At 46.7% G+C, this 21,872-nt stretch overlaps 1 protein-coding gene across 2 annotated transcripts in view; it reads left to right on the top strand.

The window, feature by feature from the left end:
- Positions 1 to 21,872, top strand: part of LOC147638364 (aromatic aminotransferase ISS1-like) — a 102,723-nt gene that overhangs the window by 13,696 nt on the left and 67,155 nt on the right. For both annotated transcript variants that reach the window (XM_086798293.1, XM_086798294.1), the window contains exons 3-7: positions 66 to 194; positions 375 to 434; positions 2,230 to 2,386; positions 2,498 to 2,610; positions 2,813 to 2,871. In XM_086798293.1, the coding sequence (XP_086654419.1) occupies positions 66 to 194; positions 375 to 434; positions 2,230 to 2,386; positions 2,498 to 2,610; positions 2,813 to 2,871 (518 nt within the window). The remainder of the gene's footprint in view (positions 1 to 65; positions 195 to 374; positions 435 to 2,229; positions 2,387 to 2,497; positions 2,611 to 2,812; positions 2,872 to 21,872) is intronic.

Here is a 21,872-nt window from a genome sequence, read left to right as displayed (position 1 = left end):
TATGAGAGTGTACAACTCCAAACAAACTTGATTCCTGTTTTGACAATTTTGGGCTGGATGCACAGGGAATTGTGTATTGGCAACCACCGGCTCAAGCCCTTGAAAAAATAAAGGAGTCTGTTTTTACGCCATCAATCAGCAATTATGGCCCCGATGATGGGCTTCCAGAACTCAAAACTGCTCTTGTAAACAAGGTACAACACACCAAACCTTTTTATTTTATCTGGTGTCAACGGTAATTTGAATCATTTAGTCACCTACGCTGATCTTGCACAGCAGCCCAATGTTATAGGGCTTAAATGATCCTCTTCAATGCACATATACGTGCTTTTGGGTTTGCTTTAGTCTAACTTGAATATCTTCTTTCTTTCCAGTTAAGGTCCGAAAACAAATTGAGCAGATCTTCTGTGATGGTTACAGCTGGAGCCAACCAGGTATCTCGTATTTTCATGCATCGTAATTTTGTTGAAATAGACTACTTGAATGCTTTTTACAGTTTTGTAATCGTGTACAAAGTTAGTTTTGGAGTTATTATTATTACTTTGGAGGTGGGGTGGGAGGGGGATAGAAGCGTTTAGCATTGGGGTTCTTTTATGCTTGCCCTAATGGTCTCAATGCATCTCTTTGGCCAAGAGCTCAGTCTTCAAGCCCAAATTTTCATGTAGAACCAGTCTCAACAGCAAAAAGTGAGTGCCAGTCCAGTGAAAGGAAGTCAAACAACTTTGCAGACATTCTGAATAGCAAGTTGGCTGCCTCAAAAGGTAGATTGCACCTTTATAAGTCTGTTATATAAAATAACTAGATTGAGCTGGTAAGTAGGTAAAAAACTGTGAAGGTCACAGGGAAGCGTTGGGGGGACTACACTTGCGGGGTAGAGCCCTTAATCACAATATGATTTGATGCAGGTTCAGGAGGAGTCCCAAGTTGGTGCAATCCTCCTTGTAGTGAAGAGTGGGGCATGTCTCCATCCCCACATGTATTGGATGGAGTGCTGTGGTAGTCCTCTGTGAGTAGTGCTGTGGTAGTCCTCTGTGAGACTTGTCGGGCTACCAGGCAGTCTCCTGCATTGCGCCAGAGCTAAAGGAATTATCAGTCTTAGTTGTTATCCTTTGATCTCCAAATTGGGGGAAGGTTGTCCATTGTGCCAGAGCTAAGGGAACTATCAGTCTTAGTTGTTATCTCCTTTGATCTCCAAATTGGGGGAAGGTTGTCCATTGCGCCAGAGCTAAAGGAATCATTAGTCTTTATTGTTATGCTTTGGCCTCCAGATTGCGAGAAGGTTGTCGATGTTCATATTGATGCACCAAATTTTGCAATGGGATGCAGTTTGACTCAACCTAGAGAAGGTTATCTTGATTTTTCCATGTACTTTGCAAATTGGCAACATAATGATGCTGAACAGAACTAATTTAGTATTGAAAGAGAAGGGGTAGCAATGTGCAATAAAAAAGTTCTATCATTCTGTTGTGCAAAACCCCTTTGAATTTTCATCAAGCTCCTGAACAAACCATGTGTTACGGGAAAAATCTTTAGATGGTTTGACTGTCAGCCTTCAAGACTCAAGTACCCAGTCTACCAATGGTGACCATCCAGGATATTACCACAAGGCCGTAATGGGCTCTCAGTCAAAGGAAAAAGGTGACCGTGCGGAGGTAGAAGCTGCTTTCCAAAACTCACTGAGAGTCTGAAATGTCATACCTTGCATTGATGAGTGTTATTGTCTGTGACATTGTGAGGAACGTGACTCTGCTGGTGAAACCCAATCAAAGGTCCAAGGGGCGACCTTAATCTGGCAACCAACGTTGAAAGAAAGTTTTGGGTATCCTTAGATCTGATATTAAATGTAAGGCCTTTGTCAAAGTGAAATTGAGCAACAGAGAGGAAGATGTAATGGAAGGCTTGAACTATCTCACAAGCCCACACAGACACCTAAACTATTGTAATTGTATATTGTCTTCAATGGTCTGTGGGGCTGCTCATGAAATGCTTTTGCTCACAAGTATGATTATTTTTCTTTCTAAGGTTTAATGCTTAGGCTTTGGCCAGCCCCTGTTCACATCCTGTAGCATGCCCCACACTTGGGCGCCTTGCCTTGACAGCGTTGTTTTGGCAGCTTTGATGTTTGTTTAGTCAATTAGGCTTTGCTCATTTTTCGGTGAACGAGTTTTCTGTGTTGGAATTTTCATGGTTCATCATCTGCTTACCTTGGATTCTGTTCATATTGACCAGGCTTTTGTGAGCCTGGTTCTTACTCTGTGTGACGCAGGTGATTCAGTGGTCATGTTTACTCCCTACTACTTCAATGCATACATGAGCTTTCAGATGACAGGAGTTACAGACATATTGGTTGGCCCCAATCATCCGGCCACTCTTCAGCCAGATGCAGGTCATTCTCATTTTGAAGTGTCTACCTAGATTGCCATTGTTAATAAAGGTTGCTCCTACAGTTAATCTATAGTGTAATGTAAACATATTGTTTTTGGCTTCTGTTGTTCAGACTGGCTTGAAGATGTCCTCTCTCCAAAAGAAGGCAAGGTCATTCCAAAGCTAGTCACTGTGGTGAACCCAGGGAACCCATCTGGCATGTGTATTCCAGAATCCCTTTTACAGGTAGGTTTCTTACCTTTTTCTTTCAAAGGTGAAGATAGTTCTTCTCGAAGAATAACAAAAAACACTTGACATGATAATGAAAGGACCAGCAGTGGATATCTTTTTCCTTTAGGGCATCCAACTATGGCATCAAAGACTTTGATAACTTCTAAATTATCATGCTTACAATTGTTTCCTTGTTTGTCCCTCTGTGTACATGCAGAGAATATCCACATTATGCCTAAAAGCAGGAGCATGGCTTTTAATAGACAACACTTATGAGTAAGGAAAAGTAGTTTCTTTCATCTGCAATTCAACACTTTTTTTTTCACTCGTGTTCACCACGCAAATAGTTATTACATCATCATTCATTAGGAACAAAATTATATGATTTTGCACGACGATATACAACTATGGGCCATCGCTACAGCTGAAGGTGATATGTGTCACCAGCCAAATATAGTTTCTCGGGGGGGATAAATTTGAGATAGTTTTAGTGATTAAGAAAAACCAATAAGTAATTGTCCCTGGATAAGCATTCTGCCACAATTGCAGAAGCTACCTTTGGTTTCTTGAAAAAATCATACTCAAAGGGCTCAGGGGTTTCAGCTTCAGACCATCAGGTCTAGATTGGTGATATTTTTCTACTGTCCTTGTTAAGGGAGGCTGTCTTCATCATGGACAAGATAGCTATTCATTCTGGTCTCCTGCTTTTGTCCCTCATATACAGGACTGTACTCTCCTACCACCATTGATTTGGGCTGATCACACATGGCTTTCACTATCTCTGATTCATTCCTGCTTCCACCCCCCACACCTCCCATGATTACTTCCATCCAAGTCCACTTTCATCATGACCTTGACCACATCTACAAAGAACATTTGGAACAATCCCTTTTTGTACTTTTTCTCTCTGCCCTTCTTACCAACCCCAATTCACAGATCACATCCTCAATGAGTCAGCATAGGCTTGTTATCCATCCGCCATTCGTGCCTCGGGTATAGCGCGAGTTGGCTCAAAACCTCAGAATGTGTGGAATGATGATGAGTGCACCGCCATGCGGTTTCACCTCCTTGGAGAAAGAGCAGATGGACGGATCTCTGCACGTGAGATGCAAGGTTAGCTCCACCACCTTACATGGAGGAAGAAGTGCACATTCTGTGCTTAATGTGAGGAAAAATTGTACCGCCTTTTTTTGATTGAGGTGTTGACCATGTGCATGCACTCCTATGTTTGCCATGTGAACACACTCTTAGGCATATTACAAAGGTTAATAACCTTAGGAAATAACTCATACCTTTTCATATTCCACCTTTTGCATTTTTCACCTTCACGTGCAGGAGGTTATAACTACCACTCATCTTTGTAATCGACATCATCATAGCAATCGTGGAATGAAGCTTTAATGGAAATCTGTCTCATGAGTGCATTTCTTGCTCTACTCAATCTGTTAATGGCATTTTGCCTATAACACTTGGCGACCATGATTATTCGATTTCCCCTCTTGGTGAAGAAGATGCTATCCATGAAATGATCATCAGGGTGAATTTGTGGTGCAACTGGAATAAGGCGGTTAATAATCTCTTGTAAGGACGACGGGCTCCATTTTCTGTGTGTGCAAGAAGAACAGAGATGGCTCTTTGATTTCTTCACGAGGACAATGACGTTGTGGGGGGGAGGTTGAGGGCAGTCGCAGGTGTGGCAGTTATTTTTCGTGAAGGTGATGGCAGATGGTTCCGCAATGGTGCTGCAGCCGTGCTGACTGAAGTAATTCTGCCAGTGGATGGTACTGGGTGGCACTGCAGCATAATAGGTTTGGCGGCTGATAGCCAGGAGGTTTCCTTGGGTGTGACTAACCTTGTGCTAGACGGTCAGGATTCACATGATGATACGCAGCTTGAGCATGGCAGTGATGATATGGTTCTTGATGTTCCATTGGAGGAACAGTTCCAGATCACCCTTCTGTTGCAGATGGAGAGTGTTCTCATGTAGATGATGCTAGTGAGGATGTGCAGATCCTTGATTCAGTTTTTAGTGATGGTGTACTCGATGAGGTTATCATCGAGCTTCTTGATGATGATCCAGAGAAGCTAGTTTTGGCTAGCATAGATGCAGATATGAGGGCTCTCTTTGAGCCTATACACCATGTTCCACATGATTGTGAGGCAGATTTGGCAGCTCCATCCTTTGAGCCTATTCTGCATGATGGTGGTGATCGCTTTGATGTGGTGTTATTTGATGGTTCTCCAGGTTCTCAGGATATTGATCTTTGTGCTCATCATGTTGATGGTATTTTTTATGGATCATGCATTGTGCATGGATGATGTGCTTACTTGTGATGATTCTCTTCATCACGATGATGATGGTGCGGTGATTATGCAGTTTTTGCTTTCTTTTGATCATCATGGTGATGATACTTCTATTGATGACGGGCATAGTCATCCGCTATGTGCTTCATTGGATGATATGTTTCGAGTTCTTGGTGATCATGCACATGATGTATACGAGGAGGATGCTCCAGATGCAGATTCTGTTATGATTGTCCCTTGTGTAGCAGATCATGGTGGTCCTATGCATATTTCTTTGGTGGATGATCCGACCATCCATAAGTTCCTGATGCAGATGCTTTTACTTCATTGCCACACTTTCTTGGTGGTATGCCTTTCTTGGCATGTATCCTAGCTGCCGGAGGATCAACATTGATATATGTACCAGCTGCTAGTGGTTCTTCATCAACATTTTTCTTTGGTGATGGGGCTACTCTTAGCCTATGTAGTTGCTGGTATCTACATTGACATATTTTCATGCAGATTGTCATGCTTGCTGCATGACAAGGTCCCACTCCATGCTCTTGGAGTGTGGATCTCATTATTGATTCATGGATCCATATATTCATATTGTATGATATAGCATGTTATCACATGTACATGTTATGTACACAACACTGGCGTGACCCTCTCATGTTTTATGCGTTTGAGTCGTCGGATTTTCTATCCAATGAACCGGGTGTGCCATGTGTTGACCGTGTGCGCGCACTCCTATGTTTGCCATGTGAACACACTCTTAAGCATATTATGAAGGTTAATAACCTTTATTAAATAACTCATACCTTTTCATATTCCACCTTTCACTTCCCACCTTTTGCATTTTTCACTTTAACATGCAGGAGGTTATAACTACCACTCTCATCTTTGAATGATCCTAGCAATCCTAGCAATCTTTGAATGAAGATTTAATGGAAACTCAGTCTGTTAATGGCGTTTTGCCCATAACATGAGGACAGCCTTGATGCTTGGCGCATCCTTGGGGAAAAGAAGACTGACATACCTATCGCCAATCCTACCAGATGGGAATCTTACGCACAAGGGCTTTATGATGTCCCCAACCAACTGCTACCTGATATCATATATCCCTCACCCATCATCATTCTTCATCTTTCACCACATTGACCGTATACCAACCTTCCCTAATCCGAGGGCTCTCCCGAACACCTCGATTAGGCCTACTAACTAGAGGTTAGCATCAGGTACATAACACAGACCTACAGGTGGAACAATGGAAAGCCGGCATGGTGCAAGTGACGGCAACTAGGCAAGTGGGCCATTACAAGGACGGAAGAGTTATCATCACGAAATGTCGTAGACGTGGGGTCTGCAAGACCATGGAATCACTAGAATGGCTGTATGGACACATTGTGGTCAGATTCAGAAGGGCCAACAGAGATATACATAGGCCGGGATGTCAGCTTCTACATAGAGACACAACAAACCCCTGAGAGAGGGCTATTCGAGATCACTGGATATTCATGGGAGTCCACATAGAGGAATCAGACATGTACTTCTTGGGGGGGGTTGTGGGGGGGTGGAGTCTTGGTGGTAAGACAAGGATCAGGAGGGGTGTGGTGATGACAGATGTCTTTGCCTCACCTACGCTTAGATACTCACTATACTCAGGTGAGACGAGGAGGCCCATTTCATTTGCAGATATTGTCGAGTTTTCTCAGGTAGAGGGCCTTCTCCTCCTAGGAGACTTCAACGCCCAGACAACTAAAGCACAGGTGCAGATGTATGACTTCCAGGCAGACCCTGTTGTCCTCTCAGAGATGGTACTGAGGGACTTGGGCTTACAGAGGACTTTTGAAGATGGGAGGGATGCATGATCTAGCCATGTATAATGGCATGTCCTGATGGCCTAGGGCCAGTGGGCTCACATGTTTCTCTTATAATACAGGGTTGAGCACGGTAGACTATCTATGGGGTCTCCTACTTTTGTCCATCATATACAGGACTTCACTGTCACACCACCACAGATTGGGGCTGATCTCACATACTTAGCTTTCTCGATCTCTGGCTCATTCGTGCTCCACCCCCACACCTTCCACCACTGTTTTCTCCCAAGTCCACTCTCACCATGACCTTGACCACATCTACGAGGTTCATTTGAACCAATTCCTTTCTATACTTGATCTCTGTGCTCCCCTCACTTCACAACTCACATCTATCCTTCATGAGTCAGCACAGCCTTGTTATTCATCTACCATTTGTTCCTTGGGCTATATAGCATGAGTTGGCTCACAATTTCAGAATGACGAGTGCCGCTTCACCTCCTCTAAGAAAGAGCTGATGGACAGATCTCTGCAGATGAGATGTAGAGGTTCTTCCGCTGCCTTACTTGGAGGCACATTTTTGACTTGACTCGAGAGGATGAATTGTACCTCCCTCTGAGTGAGGACAACTCCACCGATGCTTGGCACTGTCATCATTTGGCCATTTATATGGTTTTCCTTAGTTTCTCGTGCCCAAATGTGGCCAGTGTGTGGATCCAAGTGTTCTGGGTCCCAGTTCTGTGCTTTTTGATGTGCCAGACTAGTGCTGTACATGTTCCATGACTGGGAGATTTGACCATAAATCAAGTGCACATGCACACATGTTCGCATGCATGACATAGTTTTCGCGTGATCTATATTCGTGTGTTTGCTTGCTATGAATGTTGAGTTCACGGGCTTGGGACGCCTAACCGTGCGAGTGCCTTGTATTCTGACGTGTTTTGTGGCCTGTGAATAGCTGGTAAGTATGCCCGAAACCTTTGTTTATTTCACTAAATTTTCTATGTAATGTTATAACCTTTGCAAGTTCACACTCACTAAAAATTGGGCAGACAACAGTAGCGTGACCTCTCCCCCCCTCACTGCTTGTTCTTCTCCTCCACCTGCGTTTCCCCTTCCCCTCCCCTCTTTGCTTTCCTCCCCTCCCCCCATCCCTCCGCTTGTGCCCTCCGTCCCCCCCTTCCCTCCCCCCTCCGCCTGCACCCCCCCTGCCTTAGCCCCCTGTCAGGACTATGGTCCTACGGAAGTCGAACCCTAGCATAAGTTAATAGCTTTCGGAGTCTCGAGAGTATTATTAGTGCTAGCGGGGTTCAGGGGTTAATGGGTGTTAGGGTTTGGTCGATGTGTGTACACATCTAAGTTAGCACGGCTCTTAAGTAAGATGGGCGGCCGGGCTAGGAGGTGTGGACACAGGCCAGGGTTTTGGTATAAAACCCAACGAGAAACCCTAACTCGTCATTATATGGTTGGGAGGTGAACCGACTTCCACCCTCTCTTCTTCTCCACGCCTAGGCTATGGCGGCTTGAGGAAGACGCAGTCGTAGTGGAGGCGTTACACTGGTATAAGAGCCAGCGGCGTCAGGCACGACCTGCACGAGAAAGAGCTCGACGCTGTAGCAAAAGAAACGAGCGCAGCCGTCGCCCGTACGGTGACCTACACGTCTGCGCCTGCGTGAACAGCCCACAGCGAGAAACCCTAACTCGTCATTATATGGTTGGGAGGTGAACCGACTTCCACCCTCTCTTCTTCTCCACGCCTAGGCTATGGCGGCTTGAGGAAGACGCAGCCGTAGTGGAGGCGTTACACTGGTATCAGAGCCAGCGGCGTCAGGCACGACCTGCACGAGAAAGAGCTCGACGCTGCAGCAAAAGAAACGAGCGCAGCCGTCGCCCGTACAGTGACCTACACGTTTGCGCCTGCGTGAACAGCCCACAGCGAGCGCCGCTGCCGCTTACCCGTCGTCCGTACGGCCACCACAGCTCGACGCTGCAGCAAAAGAAACGAGCGCAGCCGTCGCCCGTACGGTGACCTACACGTCTGCGCCTGCGTGAACAGCCCACAACGGACGCCTAAGGCGGCGACCAAGGCAGTCCGGCAGTCCTAGAAGGCGATCGGTGAGCGATCGTTGGCGCGCCGTTGGCGAGCGCGCGAGAATTCTCCCTTACTTGAGTGGCACAAGGGGGAGGCTTCACCATCCAAGGAGTGGGGTTTTGAACCCACCACCTCAAGCTCCAAGGCAAGTGTGCTAGCCACTTCACCTTTTCACTTGTGTTGTTCTTCTCTTCAAAAGAACTCTACTTATTCTTTCAAGGGAGGACACAAACTACAAGAAAAGTGACACAAACTACAAGGAAAGTGACCTTTTCACCTTCAACTTTCCTTCCTTCAATTTGTGAGAGGAGTTTTCTATGCTCCAAGTTTGGAAGTTTTTGGTGGACGGATCTTCAACGACATGCTACATGCAACACACTTTTTTGCATGCATGTGTTGATTGACGACTCGAGTGGTGGTTTCTTCTCGATTTCCGTGCGTGCAAGAGGAATTCTTCTACGACGCTTCAATTGGAGTTCGCTTTTGAAGGTAATCCGTTCTCTATTTGTAAGCACGTGCATACCATGGCCTCAGCGGAACCGTCTCATGTTCACTTTGATTTTGAGAATGATATGCCTGATGTTAGTGAGGCACGCCCTTTGGGTGGTGGTGTGGGTGATTCGCGACAGGCCGTTGCGCCTGATCGGGATGCCAACATGACCGATGCCGAAGGGGGTGCGAGTCCACTAGACGATTATGGTTTGGTAGACACGTTAGAGTTTGGGCGTCTCACTTCAAGGGTAGTTGCACTTGAGCGCACTATAACAAATGTCAATACCAATCTCACAAACATGAGCACGCTTTTTACTGAATTTATGGCACGGTTTGCAAGTGGATCGGCGGCAAGTGGAGGGCCTATTCCGATAGTTATGCCTCCTCTTGTTCCAAATCCTACAGTAGAATCTATTGCACCCTCTCCAACGCAGGAAGGGGCTATGTTGAAAAACGTGAAGCTGCCTGTGTTTAAGGGAGAGGAGCGCGATCGTAACAAGGATGCGGTCCATACATTTTTACATAAGTGGACGGACTTGCATCGCTTACGCCGCACTCCCGCTGCTGTTATGGTCACTGAGACGAGTCTCACACTTGAAGGTAAAGCCTACAAGTGGTGGATGAGTCTACCTATTGAAACTCGCCCTAAGACTTGGGAGGAGTTTGCGGTAGCTTTTAAAAAGGAGTTCTTACCGCAAAACGAGAAAGATCGGAGTTGGACAGCCTGGGACAAGTGCAAGATGGAAGGTCTTACACTTAATCAGTTTGTGTCCAAATACCGTGAAGTCATTCTTAAGCTAGACGGTTTGGACGACTTTCAAAAGGTTCGTGGGTTTGTTAGAGGCCTTGATAAAGAATATCAAGCAAAGGTTAAAACCCAGTATCCTAAAACTTTGGAAGCGGCTATCCAAAGTGCCCTTATCTTTGATGACACCATGGATAAGAAGGGCATGGATAGACCGGCCAAATTCAATGGCTCGCAATTTCATCCTAATAAGCGTAAACTTGCCAGCAATTCTACTGAAAACACAAAGAAGTCTAAAGGGTCAAGTGGTCCGTTGTCTCCACAAGACTATGAACGGGCCAAGAAGGAGAAACTATGTTATCATTGCTTAGGTAGTGATCATGAGAAGAAAAATTGTCCACAGTTACCTCGCAAGAATAAGGATAAGGTCAAGGAGAAGGCTGTACACATGGTGCAAACGCTTCCCTTGGATGCTGATCCTAAGTATTCTGCGGTAGAGGTTTCGCACACTGCCGAGATGCATGAGTGTAATCTCACTGCATCTATGTGGCAAGAGACAGTTGGACCACATGATTTGGTCCGTATGCATGGGTCCATTTATGGTCATCGAGTACGTATTCTCATTGATGATGGTGCCACGCACAATTTCTTGAACTATGCATTAGTTAAGAAATTAAAGTTGCCGGAGACAAAGAGTTCTCATCGTTATGTGGTGTCCACCATTCAGGGGGATGATCACGATGTGTGGGATACTCTAGTACGGCAAGTGCCTGTGTTTGTGCAAGAACACACTATGGTTCTTGACTTTCAAGTGATGAATATGTCTCGTGCGGATGTCATCTTAGGACAGGAGTGGTTGTATGGGTTAGGGTCATCACTCAAAAGGAGTTATGAACATAATACGTTTACGTTTGAGGCCAATGGTAAGCATGTTTTACTTATTGGGGAACGTGATGTACCCCCAACACCACTCATATGTAATGCCGAACTCTCTTTTTTGGAGCATAGTAATCAAATAGAAGAAGTCTATTTTTGTTATTGTGTGTCGCAAACTAGTGGGTTTGATGTGCATGATGTTTCTTCTTCAAATGAATCTTCCTCAGCGATGCCTTCTTTCTCTTTACCTTCTTCTAAAATCTCTTTAAATAATCTTAAGCAACCAGTTAATGCTTTGTCTTTGCAACAACTGTTACAAGAATTTAAAGATATTTTTCCTAATGATTTACCAGAGGGTTTGCCACCCGAACGAGCTTTGCCTCATCGCATTGATGTCGTTCCGGGCACCAAACCAATTAGTAAGCCGTCGTACAGGCTTAGTGCGACTGAAGCAGCTGAGGTGGAACGTCAGCTTGCTGACTACCTTAGTAAGGGCTTCATTCGCCATAGTGCTTCACCATGGGCATCGCCCATTCTTTTGGTGAAGAAAAAGGATGGATCCATGCGCATGTGTGTGGATTATCGCTCCTTGAATGCGGTAACCATTAAGAACAAATACCCGCTACCTAAGATAGATGAGTTGTTTGATTAACTCAAAGGTGCGAAGTATTTTTCTAAAATTGATTTACGTTCAGGATATCATCAAGTGCGTATTAACGCTGATGATATAACCAAGACTGCGTTCCGGACTCGCTTTGGACACTATGAGTTTTTGGTTATGCCGTTTGGGCTTACTAATGCCCCGGCAACGTTTATGACGCTTATGGATAGCGTACTAAGGCCGTACTTAGGCAAATTTGTCATTGTCTTTCTTGATGACATTTTGGTCTATAGTTCGACTTTAGAAGAGCATTTGGAACACTTACGAAAAGTTTTTCAGTTACTATGCGAGAATGCACTTTACGCGAAAGAAAGTAAGTGCGAATTTCTCAAGGATAGCATACAATACCTAGGTCATGTAATTTCTGCAGACGGAATTGCTATGGATGCTAGTAAGGTTGATGCTATTATGCGATGGCCAACACCTCGAAGTAAGGAAGAACTTCAAATCTTCTTGGGAATGGCAGGATTTTATCGCAAATATGTGAATGGTTATGCAAAGATTGCCGCTCCCATGACTGATCAATTGAAAGGTGCGGCAATTACCTTTCAATGGTGTGAGGAGCAACAACGTAGCTTTGATAAGCTTAAAGTTGCTTTGGCTACGGCTCCCATCTTGGCAATTGTGGATCCTCAAAAACCATTTGTGATTGAAACGGATGCCAGTGCTAAGGCAGTGGGTGCGGTTCTCATTCAAGATGGTCATCCTGTTGCCTATGAGAGCAAGAAGCTCAATCGTGCTCAACAAAACTACTCAGCTTACGAGCGTGAGCTCTTTGCCCTCATATATGCCTTACGAAAATGGCGACATTACTTATATGGTGCGCAATTCGAGATTGTTTTTGATCACGAAAGCATAAAGTGGTTTATGAACCAAACAGATTTGCAGGGTCGAAAGGCCAGATGGGCTGAGATCCTTCAGGAGTATGATTGCAAGCTACGCTATCGCAAAGGACGTTACAATATTGTAGCTGATGCTTTGAGTCGTATGCCAGAGATTAATTCGCTCTGTTATTCACAGAGTTGAAAAGCGAATTGTTAGAATCTTTACGAGGCAAATGCAAGCAAGATTCAACATACTCAAAGGTGTGGAATCATGTTCAAATGAGGGGTCCCTCTCAGTCACACGGCAGTGTTCCCAGTTCTTCCACACATGGTTCTTCTTTATCACAAGATGAACTACAGCGATGGAAAAACTTTTCCATCGATGATGGATACTTACTCCACAAGGGGAGAGTTTGTGTTCCATTGGACTTAGACACTAGGCGCCAAATTCTTTTTGAGTGTCATGATAGTCCAAGTGCAGGTCATGCGGGCATTCGCAAAACGTATGCTCTCGTAAGAAAGCATTTCTATTGGCCTGGACTTCACAAGGATGTTACTGACTATGTTCTGCAGTGTCAGAAGTGTCAAGTGAACAAAGCAGAACGTCTTAAAGCTGGCGGGTTACTGCATCCATTAGAGATTCTCGACGGAAAGTGGGAAAGTATCTCTATGGATTTTATAACGGGCTTGCCCACAACGAATCGCGGACATGATGCCATTTGGGTAATCGTGGATCGATTAACCAAGCTTTGTAGGTTTGTGCCTACTAAGAAAACAGTTACAACTCCAGAATTGGGACGCCTTTTCGTGGAGAATGTTTACCGACTTTATGGCTTACCGTCCAATATTGTCAGTGATCGCGATCACAAGTTTAACAGCCATTTTTGGCGAGCAGTATTCAATAAGCTGGGTACTATAGTACAGCTGATCATCCGTAGACAGATGGTCAGACTGAACGGGTTAATCAAGTGCTGGAAGATATGCTTAGGGCATATGTCAGCAAAAAACAATCTGATTGGGAGTCTTATTTGCCTATTCTTGAGTTTGCTTACAATAGTGCAAAGCATGTCTCGACAGGCTTTAGCCCTTTCATGTTGATGTATGGTTTTCAGCCACGTTCACCAGTGTCGGTGGGACTGGCGAATGAGAAAATCAGTCAGGTTAAGGATTTTATCCAAGACCATATGGATATGTTGCGCCTTGCACGATTAAATGTTCGTCAAGCGCAAGATCGTTACAAGAAGTTTGCGGACCAGAAACGTAGGCCACTTCACTTTCAAGAAGGTGATTGGGTGTTTCTGAAGGTACCAGAAAACTCCACCAGTTTAAAAACGGGTCCCGTACCAAAATTGTTGCCCCGATTTTGTGGACCGTTTAAGATACTCAAGAAGGTGGGCCCAGTAGCCTATAAACTTGAGTTACCAGCACATTCCAAGGTTCATCCCATCTTTCACGTAAGCCGTTTGAGGAAACGCCTTATGGGTCATGAAAGGCCGGTGAATGATTCTTTCTTGGTAGAATATGTGGAACCTCCAATACTGCCTCATGAACCAGAAAGAGTATTGGATTACCACATGTTACGTACTCGCCACCAAGTTCGGAAACAAGCTCTTATCAAGTGGAAGGACCGTCCAGAGGAAGGCTCCACTTGGGAAAACATTAGTGTGATGAGGAAACGTTTCCCCACTTTTGTTTTCGAGGACGAAAACTCTTTTCGAAGGGGAAGAATGTCAGGACTATGGTCCTACGGAAGTCGAACCCTAGCATAAGTTAATAGCTTTCGGAGTCTCGAGAGTATTATTAGTGCTAGCGGGGTTCAGGGGTTAATGGGTGTTAGGGTTTGCTCGATGTGTGTACACATCTAAGTTAGCACGGCTCTTAAGTAAGATGGGCGGCCGGGCTAGGAGGTGTGGACACAGGCCAGGGTTTTGGTATAAAACCCAACGAGAAACCCTAACTCGTCATTATATGGTTGGGAGGTGAACCGACTTCCACCCTCTCTTCTTCTCCACGCCTAGGCTATGGCGGCTTGAGGAAGACGCAGCCGTAGTGGAGGCGTTACACCTCCTCCCTCTCGTTTTCTCCTCAGCGTACCCCCCCCCCTCCCCTCCCCCTCTTCTTTGTGGTCATTGCCTCCCCCCCACACCTCTCCCCCTCTCTGCCATTCTGTTGCTCTCCCCTGCCTTCCGCTCCCCCCCATCTCACCTTCCTTCCCCTTGTAGCCTCTCCTTCGTCGCCTCATCCCCTCCGTCGCTTGTAGGTAGTTCTCTCAGCTCTAGGGTTTTTTTTGTTCTTCGGCAAGTCTCGGCTTCATTTTGGTCTTCACCCTCAGGAGGACTCCATGGCAGCTGCTCCGTCATCCCCGACTGAGGCCGCCATTACTTGCTTATCCTTTTCGGAAGCGGATCTCTAGCTTCTCGCTTCGATTGTTGCATCATTGGAGGTATCCACTCTAGTATGCAAGATTGTTGGTAGCCGCCCAACACGTGGACAGCTTAGGGATCTTTTGCAGGCGAGCCTCATCGGTGGGCCTGCAAAGATTACAGACATTCACCCTCTGGGATGTGGCTACTATCAGGTTGAGTTCGACTCACCAACAACGTTAGACCGAGTCATGCAGTTGAGCCCGTTGCATTGTGTATCGCCCAAGTCTTCTTTGCATGGTGGCAGCACGGCTTCAACCCTGCATTTGATCCACTTGCTGGCATGCGGGCTTCCCAGTGACAGTCTGCTTCCTAGGCCTTAGGAAGGAACACCTTCCTCTTGTCCCGGTGATCAGTGGTGCCATCGCGAGAGTGATGGTACCCCCCCCCCCCACTGCTGCCTCCACTCTCACACGGGCAGCTGGGATTCCATCCCTTCACATTCGTGTTGCCTCACCAGATTTTGTATCTCATGTTATATCTATTCCATGCATGTGGGGCGAACCTATCCTTCAACGAGTGGTGTATTCAGGCCTTCCAGGCCAATGCTTCATTTGTAGGCAGATGGGACATCTAGCCCGAGCTTGCCCTCGGCGTCAGTCCAGGAGACTGCCTCCCGTGGTCTCCCCTCCCCCTTTTCCCAATCAAATCCACACCAGGGGTTAGAGAGAGAGAGAGGTAGGTTTTCAGGCAGTGGGGCACTAGGTCCCGACTGCGGATGACCCAGTGGCCCGAGAGTAGTGGACTGTTGGCCCGTGCCCGGGCTGTCAGCCGGTCACCAGAACCGAGTGCTTCCGCCACGCACACCAGGCTCACAGATTATAGGAGGATTCGGTTTTGTCAAAGAACCGTTTCGGGCATTTATCAAAGCACCCACCCGTTGGCAACAGGTCCCCTCTAGTCACAGAGTGGGCACCTCCAGCCTCCTTGGTTTGGCGGTCGAGTTCCCGTCTGTGATACCTCCTTTGGCTCTCAGTGCCTAGTGAGGCTATTAGACCCCACTGAGCCCCCGGTGAGCCTCTCCCAACAGCTTTCTTCTTGACATGGATTCAGCTATTCCAAAGGAGTGGCTAACTCCTATCCCAGACCGGACTCTCCCAGTATGGTTTGGCGTGTTTACCAAGCATGATATTCTTGTGGCTGGTTCATGGAGTGGATGAGGGTAGTGGTCTGCTCACCTTTTCTATTGGATCCCATGGCAGGATAGAGAGATCTGAGCTTCCCTTCGAGGATTTTAGTGACTACACCCTACAGAGGGTAAGGGTGATTGGATTTCAGGCATGGGAGTGGCACATAGACCCACCATCGGCCAAGGTGGCTAGGGAGAGATTCTGGCGACTATGGATATGGGAGTGTTGACATCTCACGCGCCTTTAGTGGGACCCGGGGGAGTGAACTTGGCATGACCCCGTTGATCAGGAGGAGACTTTGAATGCCCCTTTCTTTTCATATACAGCGTGGCTAGGCGGCAGGATCCAGATGCTAGAGTTTGATGGCACCTCGGCAGAAGCAGCAGCTATAACATGCGGAAGCACTGGGAGTCTTCTTTCAACCCTAAACACTACTAGAAAACATCTGATGCAAAACGCACATATAAAGAGAGAGTAGAGAGAGAGAGATGTGCTGGAAATTCAGTATATTTATATGGTACAAAAAGGTACCTAATTCTACAGCCCTAGGCTGCCTTCATGAAAAGGTGGTATACACCCAAAATAGTCCTAGTCTAAGACCCATTCCATGAGGGAATGAATGATTAACTCAATGAGCACCTACGCCTATTTATAGGCTTCTTGAACCTTAGGAATGCTGGCCGACTGCTGGTCGGCCAGCCGACTGGCATACTTCTCCATTAAACGCTGAGCGCCTGTAGCCGCCTTCATCAGGTACAGCTGACTCCACTTTGTTCAGCCGACAGCCCCTTGTCTTGCAACCGACAGCCTCTTCCAAGTCTTCCATGCCTTGTACCAATTCCAACACTGCCTCTTCTGCACTTTGTGCTCAAAATCCTAGCTCTAATCTATTTTTCTGGTTGCCCCTTCAGGATTAGTTCCAGGAAATGTCCATGGGCAAGCATGCACATGACATCCCCCTGCTAAACTTGATGACGGGATTCCAACTTGTTCTTGGATGACTGTCATCATCCCATTCTTTTTCCCAAAGTCTCTCTGTCATCCATCCATCTCTGGCAAACCTTTTCTCTGAAAACCCGGCCCCGGTCTCCAAAACCACTCTGACTCTGAATAAGATCTATGCATCTATTCCATCCAGTCCCCCATCCGTTCCTGCCCTGACTCTAAACACTGTCGTGGTCTTCATTCCTGAGAAATGAGTTTGGCACTCTCACATCACCCCTTGGAGGATAATCCTCCCTTGGGACCGTTGCCCGAGAACCTATCTGGCTCACAAGACTGCCTTTGTGGAACACCACCAACAAACCTCGTGGGAGCTCTTCCCGTTCCTGTGTTCCTTGCCTTGGGCTTCGTACTCGTGTACTTTCTTGTACCTTGGATCTGTACACCGTCATATGGGACTGAATCAATGTTTAGCTTTGCTGAGCTTGATGCTCTGATACCAATGTAACATGCGGAAGATATGGGAGTCTTCTTTCAGCCCTAAACACTGCTGGAAAACATTTGATGCAAAACGCACATATAGAGAGAGAGTAGAGAGAGAGATGTGCTGGAAATTCAGTATATTTATATGGTACAAAAAGGTACCTAATTCTACAGCCCTAGGCTGCCTTCATGAAAAGGTGGTATACACCCAAAACAGTCCTAGTCTAAGACCCATTCCATGAGGGAATGAATCATTAACTCAATGAGCACCTACGCCTATTTATAGGCTTCTTGAACCTTAGGAATGCTGGCTGACAGCTGGTCGGCCAGCCGACTGGCATACTTATCCATTAAACGTTGAGCGCCTGCAGCCGCCTTCATTAGGTACAGCCGACTCCAATTTGTTCAGCCGACAGCCCCTTGTCTTGCGACCGACAGCCTCTTCCAAGTCTTCCATGCCTTGTACCAAGTCCAACACTGCCTCTTCTGCACTTTGTGCTCAAAATCCTAGCTCTAATCTGTTTTTCTGGTTGCCCCTTCAGGATTAGTTCCAGGAAATGTCCATGGGCAAGCATGCACATGACAGCAGCTCATTGGCAGTCACACAGGGCCTCTCACATCGCTTCCTCTCAGATTTTTGGAAGAGGCTTTGGGACAATTTTTGGCCTAGAAAGATCACCCTCTTTCTTTGGCTGATGGCACACAGGAGCTTGGCGGTCGGCACTTGGTTGGCAGTTGGAGGTCGGCCAACCGCTTGCCCGAGGTGTGGCCACCCCAGGAGTCTCAGTGACATTGTCTTTGGCATTGCTCGAAGGCACAACAGGTTTGGTGGTAAGAATCATCACATGGCGAACCGTCGCTTGGGCCACATAAGTTGGGGTGGTCAGGGCTTACAAGGAGGATGGTGGAGGGCTAGCTCTTAAAGTCTCTCACCACTGCATTTTGGCAGTACCAGTCACTGCCCCACCTACAGACCACTTGCGATCGGCTTCATGCTAGAGATGGGAGATTTGCAGCAGCATTGCAGCTTGGCATATATGGCGGGCTCGATGTGGCGAAGCCATTGAGGGCACCCACACTCCGCGAGTGTGGGAAGTTGCAGGGTCGATCTCACCGCATGCGGAAGCAGCAGGAAGCTTTCTTGAGGCTTTGGCGGGCCGTCCTGTTTCTCACTGATAGAGGTGGTGACCCTACTTGGCATTACAGACCACTGGTGTGGTTGCCCCCCCCCCCCCCCCCGCTATATGAGATAGTCTTCTCCTCTGAGAGCGGCCAGCCGGAGGAGAAGCATCTCTTTCCCCTCCTTTGATTACTTGATCCCCCCCCTGTACATGAGGGGAGTTTGTATATAGCCCTTTGTGGTTGTTTTTAGCTCTTCGTGGTTGTTTCCCAATAACTAATAGAAGGATCTTTTTCTTGGAAAAAAAATTGGGCGGACACATTATTAAAGTGCTGAGGGCCAAAACCCACTGGGCACCCAGGTGACCATAGGGTGTGGGCTGAGCACCTGTTAAGTGTCCCAATCCCACCCATGTGGCACAAGGTTGGTGTGGAGACTGGCAAGCTCATGCACGCTGCCTCCTCTCTCCCACTTACCATTTTTCAGGCGACCATCTTGTGCACGCTCTCGTCATCGTTTTTGCTTCTACCAAGTGCTACAAGCATCTTTTTGCAAAACTGAGCACATATCTGTGATCAGGAAGTTGAAGGCGTCTCATTTCATCCCTTGCTGCTGCAAATCGTCATCTTTCACTGCTACCGAGCTGATAATCGTTTTTGCTCGTGAGGGCTGAATTTTCATCTGTTGGTGAAACCGAGCATATATCTGGGATCTACAGGCTGAGGGTGCCCCATTCCATGCCTCAAACATCAGTTTTCTGAAAACCCTAAATTTGGGCCTGTGCAGGCTGCCACATCAGCAACCAGCCTGTAGGGGCTGTCTAGGCAGCTTGTGTGAAGAGTCTTGTTGCGGCCGGAAGGTGTATTGCTGCTGATCGACCACATCTACAGTGCTGAATTCTGTTTTGGAGCTGTTTCGGGCACATAGTAGACGAGAGTTTCATAAAAAAGGTTTTTGAAACGTGTTTCGAAACGTTTCATTGCCAGGCCCAAAAGTATAGAAAAGGTTTCATAATAGAGGGGTGGGGGGGGGGTGGGGGGTGTATATGGTACCCAAAACAGGGACCTTCAACAAGTTTTACACAACTTTATAAGACTTTCAACAAACGGCATGTCAACTTGAACTTACAGACATACAAAATTGTAAATAAAAGCAAGACATTACGATTTGCATATGTGAAACTGAACTCTGAAGTTTGAGACGTGTTAAAACTTAACACTCAAGTTTCACCAGCCCACATAGCACAACTTACAAGTAACCAAAAAGATTGTCTAAAGACTCAAGAGTAGCAATCCATAAATCAGAAATGTGACATGGGCCATGGCCATTGGCCAAGGCAACCGACAGTCTAGCATAAAAAGGGCCCAAATTTTCAGCCGTACGTTTTCTAAACCTGAAAATCCCCAAAATCTTGAAAAAAAAAATAGCAGATAAAAAACTCGTTTCAAAAAAACTGAAACGTTTTGTACTTTCAGTGAAGTCTAAAACACGTTTCATTGCTACTTTGTTCAGGCAGCCAAAGTGCCGGATTGAGTCCTTGGGCAGTGCCCATGATAGTTAGGGAGACCCTAGCGCAGCCGGAATAATCTAAGGACTAGCTGCTTGTGGAGATTTGGCCTGGGGATGTTCTCTAGTGCCACGAATTGAGCTTTCAGCTGAGATCTCGTTGTTAGGGGTGTAGGTTGTGCTAGTACGGTGTAAGCCCAGCGTGGCGTGCAGTGAGACAGACTCAACCACGTGTCCAAGAGATAAAGATATAGAGAGGGCGGAGAGAGAAGGGAATAGGGATCTTGCACAGTCACCACATTGAGCAGGGAACAGGCCCTGCCCCCTTTCAGAAATTTATTCAGGAACAATCCATGGGCACGCTGGCCAAGATCAATACAATCAATGAATACAAAAAAAAATAGATATGCCAATGTAGGATATCCAAGTCGATGTCGATGTTGAGGCACAAGATCTTTGATGCCGAGCACGCCACGGGGATGACCCACAAGTATCTCTCACGGGCTAGTACCATATCCAATATCCACATCCAAATCCAATGAATCCAAGTCGAAGTTCCAAGTCCAAATCAAATCCCAAACCAAGAACAGATCAAGTCCAAGTCCAGATCCATGTCCAAGCTATATGTTCCATGTCCAAGTTCTCCATGTCTATGCTTCATGTCCGAGCTCTATGTCCAAGTTCTCCATGTCTATGCTTCATGCTCAATTACACAAGGTACACAGGTGACATGTGTAGAAGACGAAGTATATGTTGACCAGCAGTAGAATCTGTTGCCCAACCCCGGAATAAAACAGCCCTGAGTAGGCTTGGATGAACCAAAGTAGGTCTATGTGACTGTATGGTATAGTTAACTGGTGGTGGCAGCCAAGTAGGTGGCAACAGAGGTTCAGTCGGCAGCACAGAAGGTTCTGAACCTCAACTTGGGAGTGCTGGTGGCACACAACAGTATGCAGCAGGTAGCGGAGGTGGCGCAAGAGATCGTACAGCGCTGGCAGCAACTGACCTAGTTGGCTGTAGCGCTGCAGTAGTTTGGCGCTGTTCTGTAGGTGGCGCACAGGTAAGGCAGTATGGCAGTGAGAGTACCGTACCGCACAGGCAGCCGCAGCCAAAAATGGAGATGGCAACGCTGGCTGGAACAGCAGTGCTGGCTGGCGGCAGCGGGGTAGCACATATATGATGGTTCAGATGGCAGATGGCTGCAAAGCCAGGTGGTAAGTGGCGACTAGGTGATGATCCAGTTAGCCCTGCCTGTTAGCAAGTGGCTGACGCCAGTAGGTACTGGCTGCGAACAACGGTGGCTGCAGGCGAAAAGCAAGTCAGCAGCGCATAACAGAATAGGAGGCGGCCAGCTGGCAGGTGATGCTGAGAAGGTAGCGCACAAGAGGCGATAATCAGGGAAGGAGCAGCGCCTATAGATGGAAGTCAGTAAGGTGGCGATGAAATCTTAGGTCCCAACGATGATGAAGTTGATGATGAGCTTCTCTCTTCTACGTTGGAGGACACCCCCTTGATGTTGATGATGAAAGAAAACCCCTAGCCTTGTTCAATGATCTTAACGTCTTGTCCCTGATGATGATGTTAATGAAGGTGAGGATAAACTCCAAGCTTCCATGGATGATGAGAAGGGAGGGGTTCATGCTTCTTTTATGCCTTGGGAAAGCCTTGTTGTTTGCCAAGTACATCATGTAGCTCCATATGTTTCAAGGTACTAGCCCCATCTGGTGAGCTTGTGCATTTGGTCTTTCCCCATATTCGTGGTGTCATCTGCTCATCTAGCAACATCTCAATCCCTTTCTTTGACCAATAGCTTTGTTCTTGATGGTTCTTCGTCATGGCCTGTCACATGTGTTAGATAAAATAAATGCATACTCACCTTCTGC

Source organism: Cibotium barometz, chromosome 5 (genome assembly GCF_041138505.1).
Source record: "Cibotium barometz isolate CiBa-2024 chromosome 5, ASM4113850v1, whole genome shotgun sequence".
NCBI lineage: Eukaryota > Viridiplantae > Streptophyta > Polypodiopsida > Cyatheales > Cibotiaceae > Cibotium > Cibotium barometz.
This window is presented reverse-complemented; position numbering and strand designations above follow the sequence as displayed.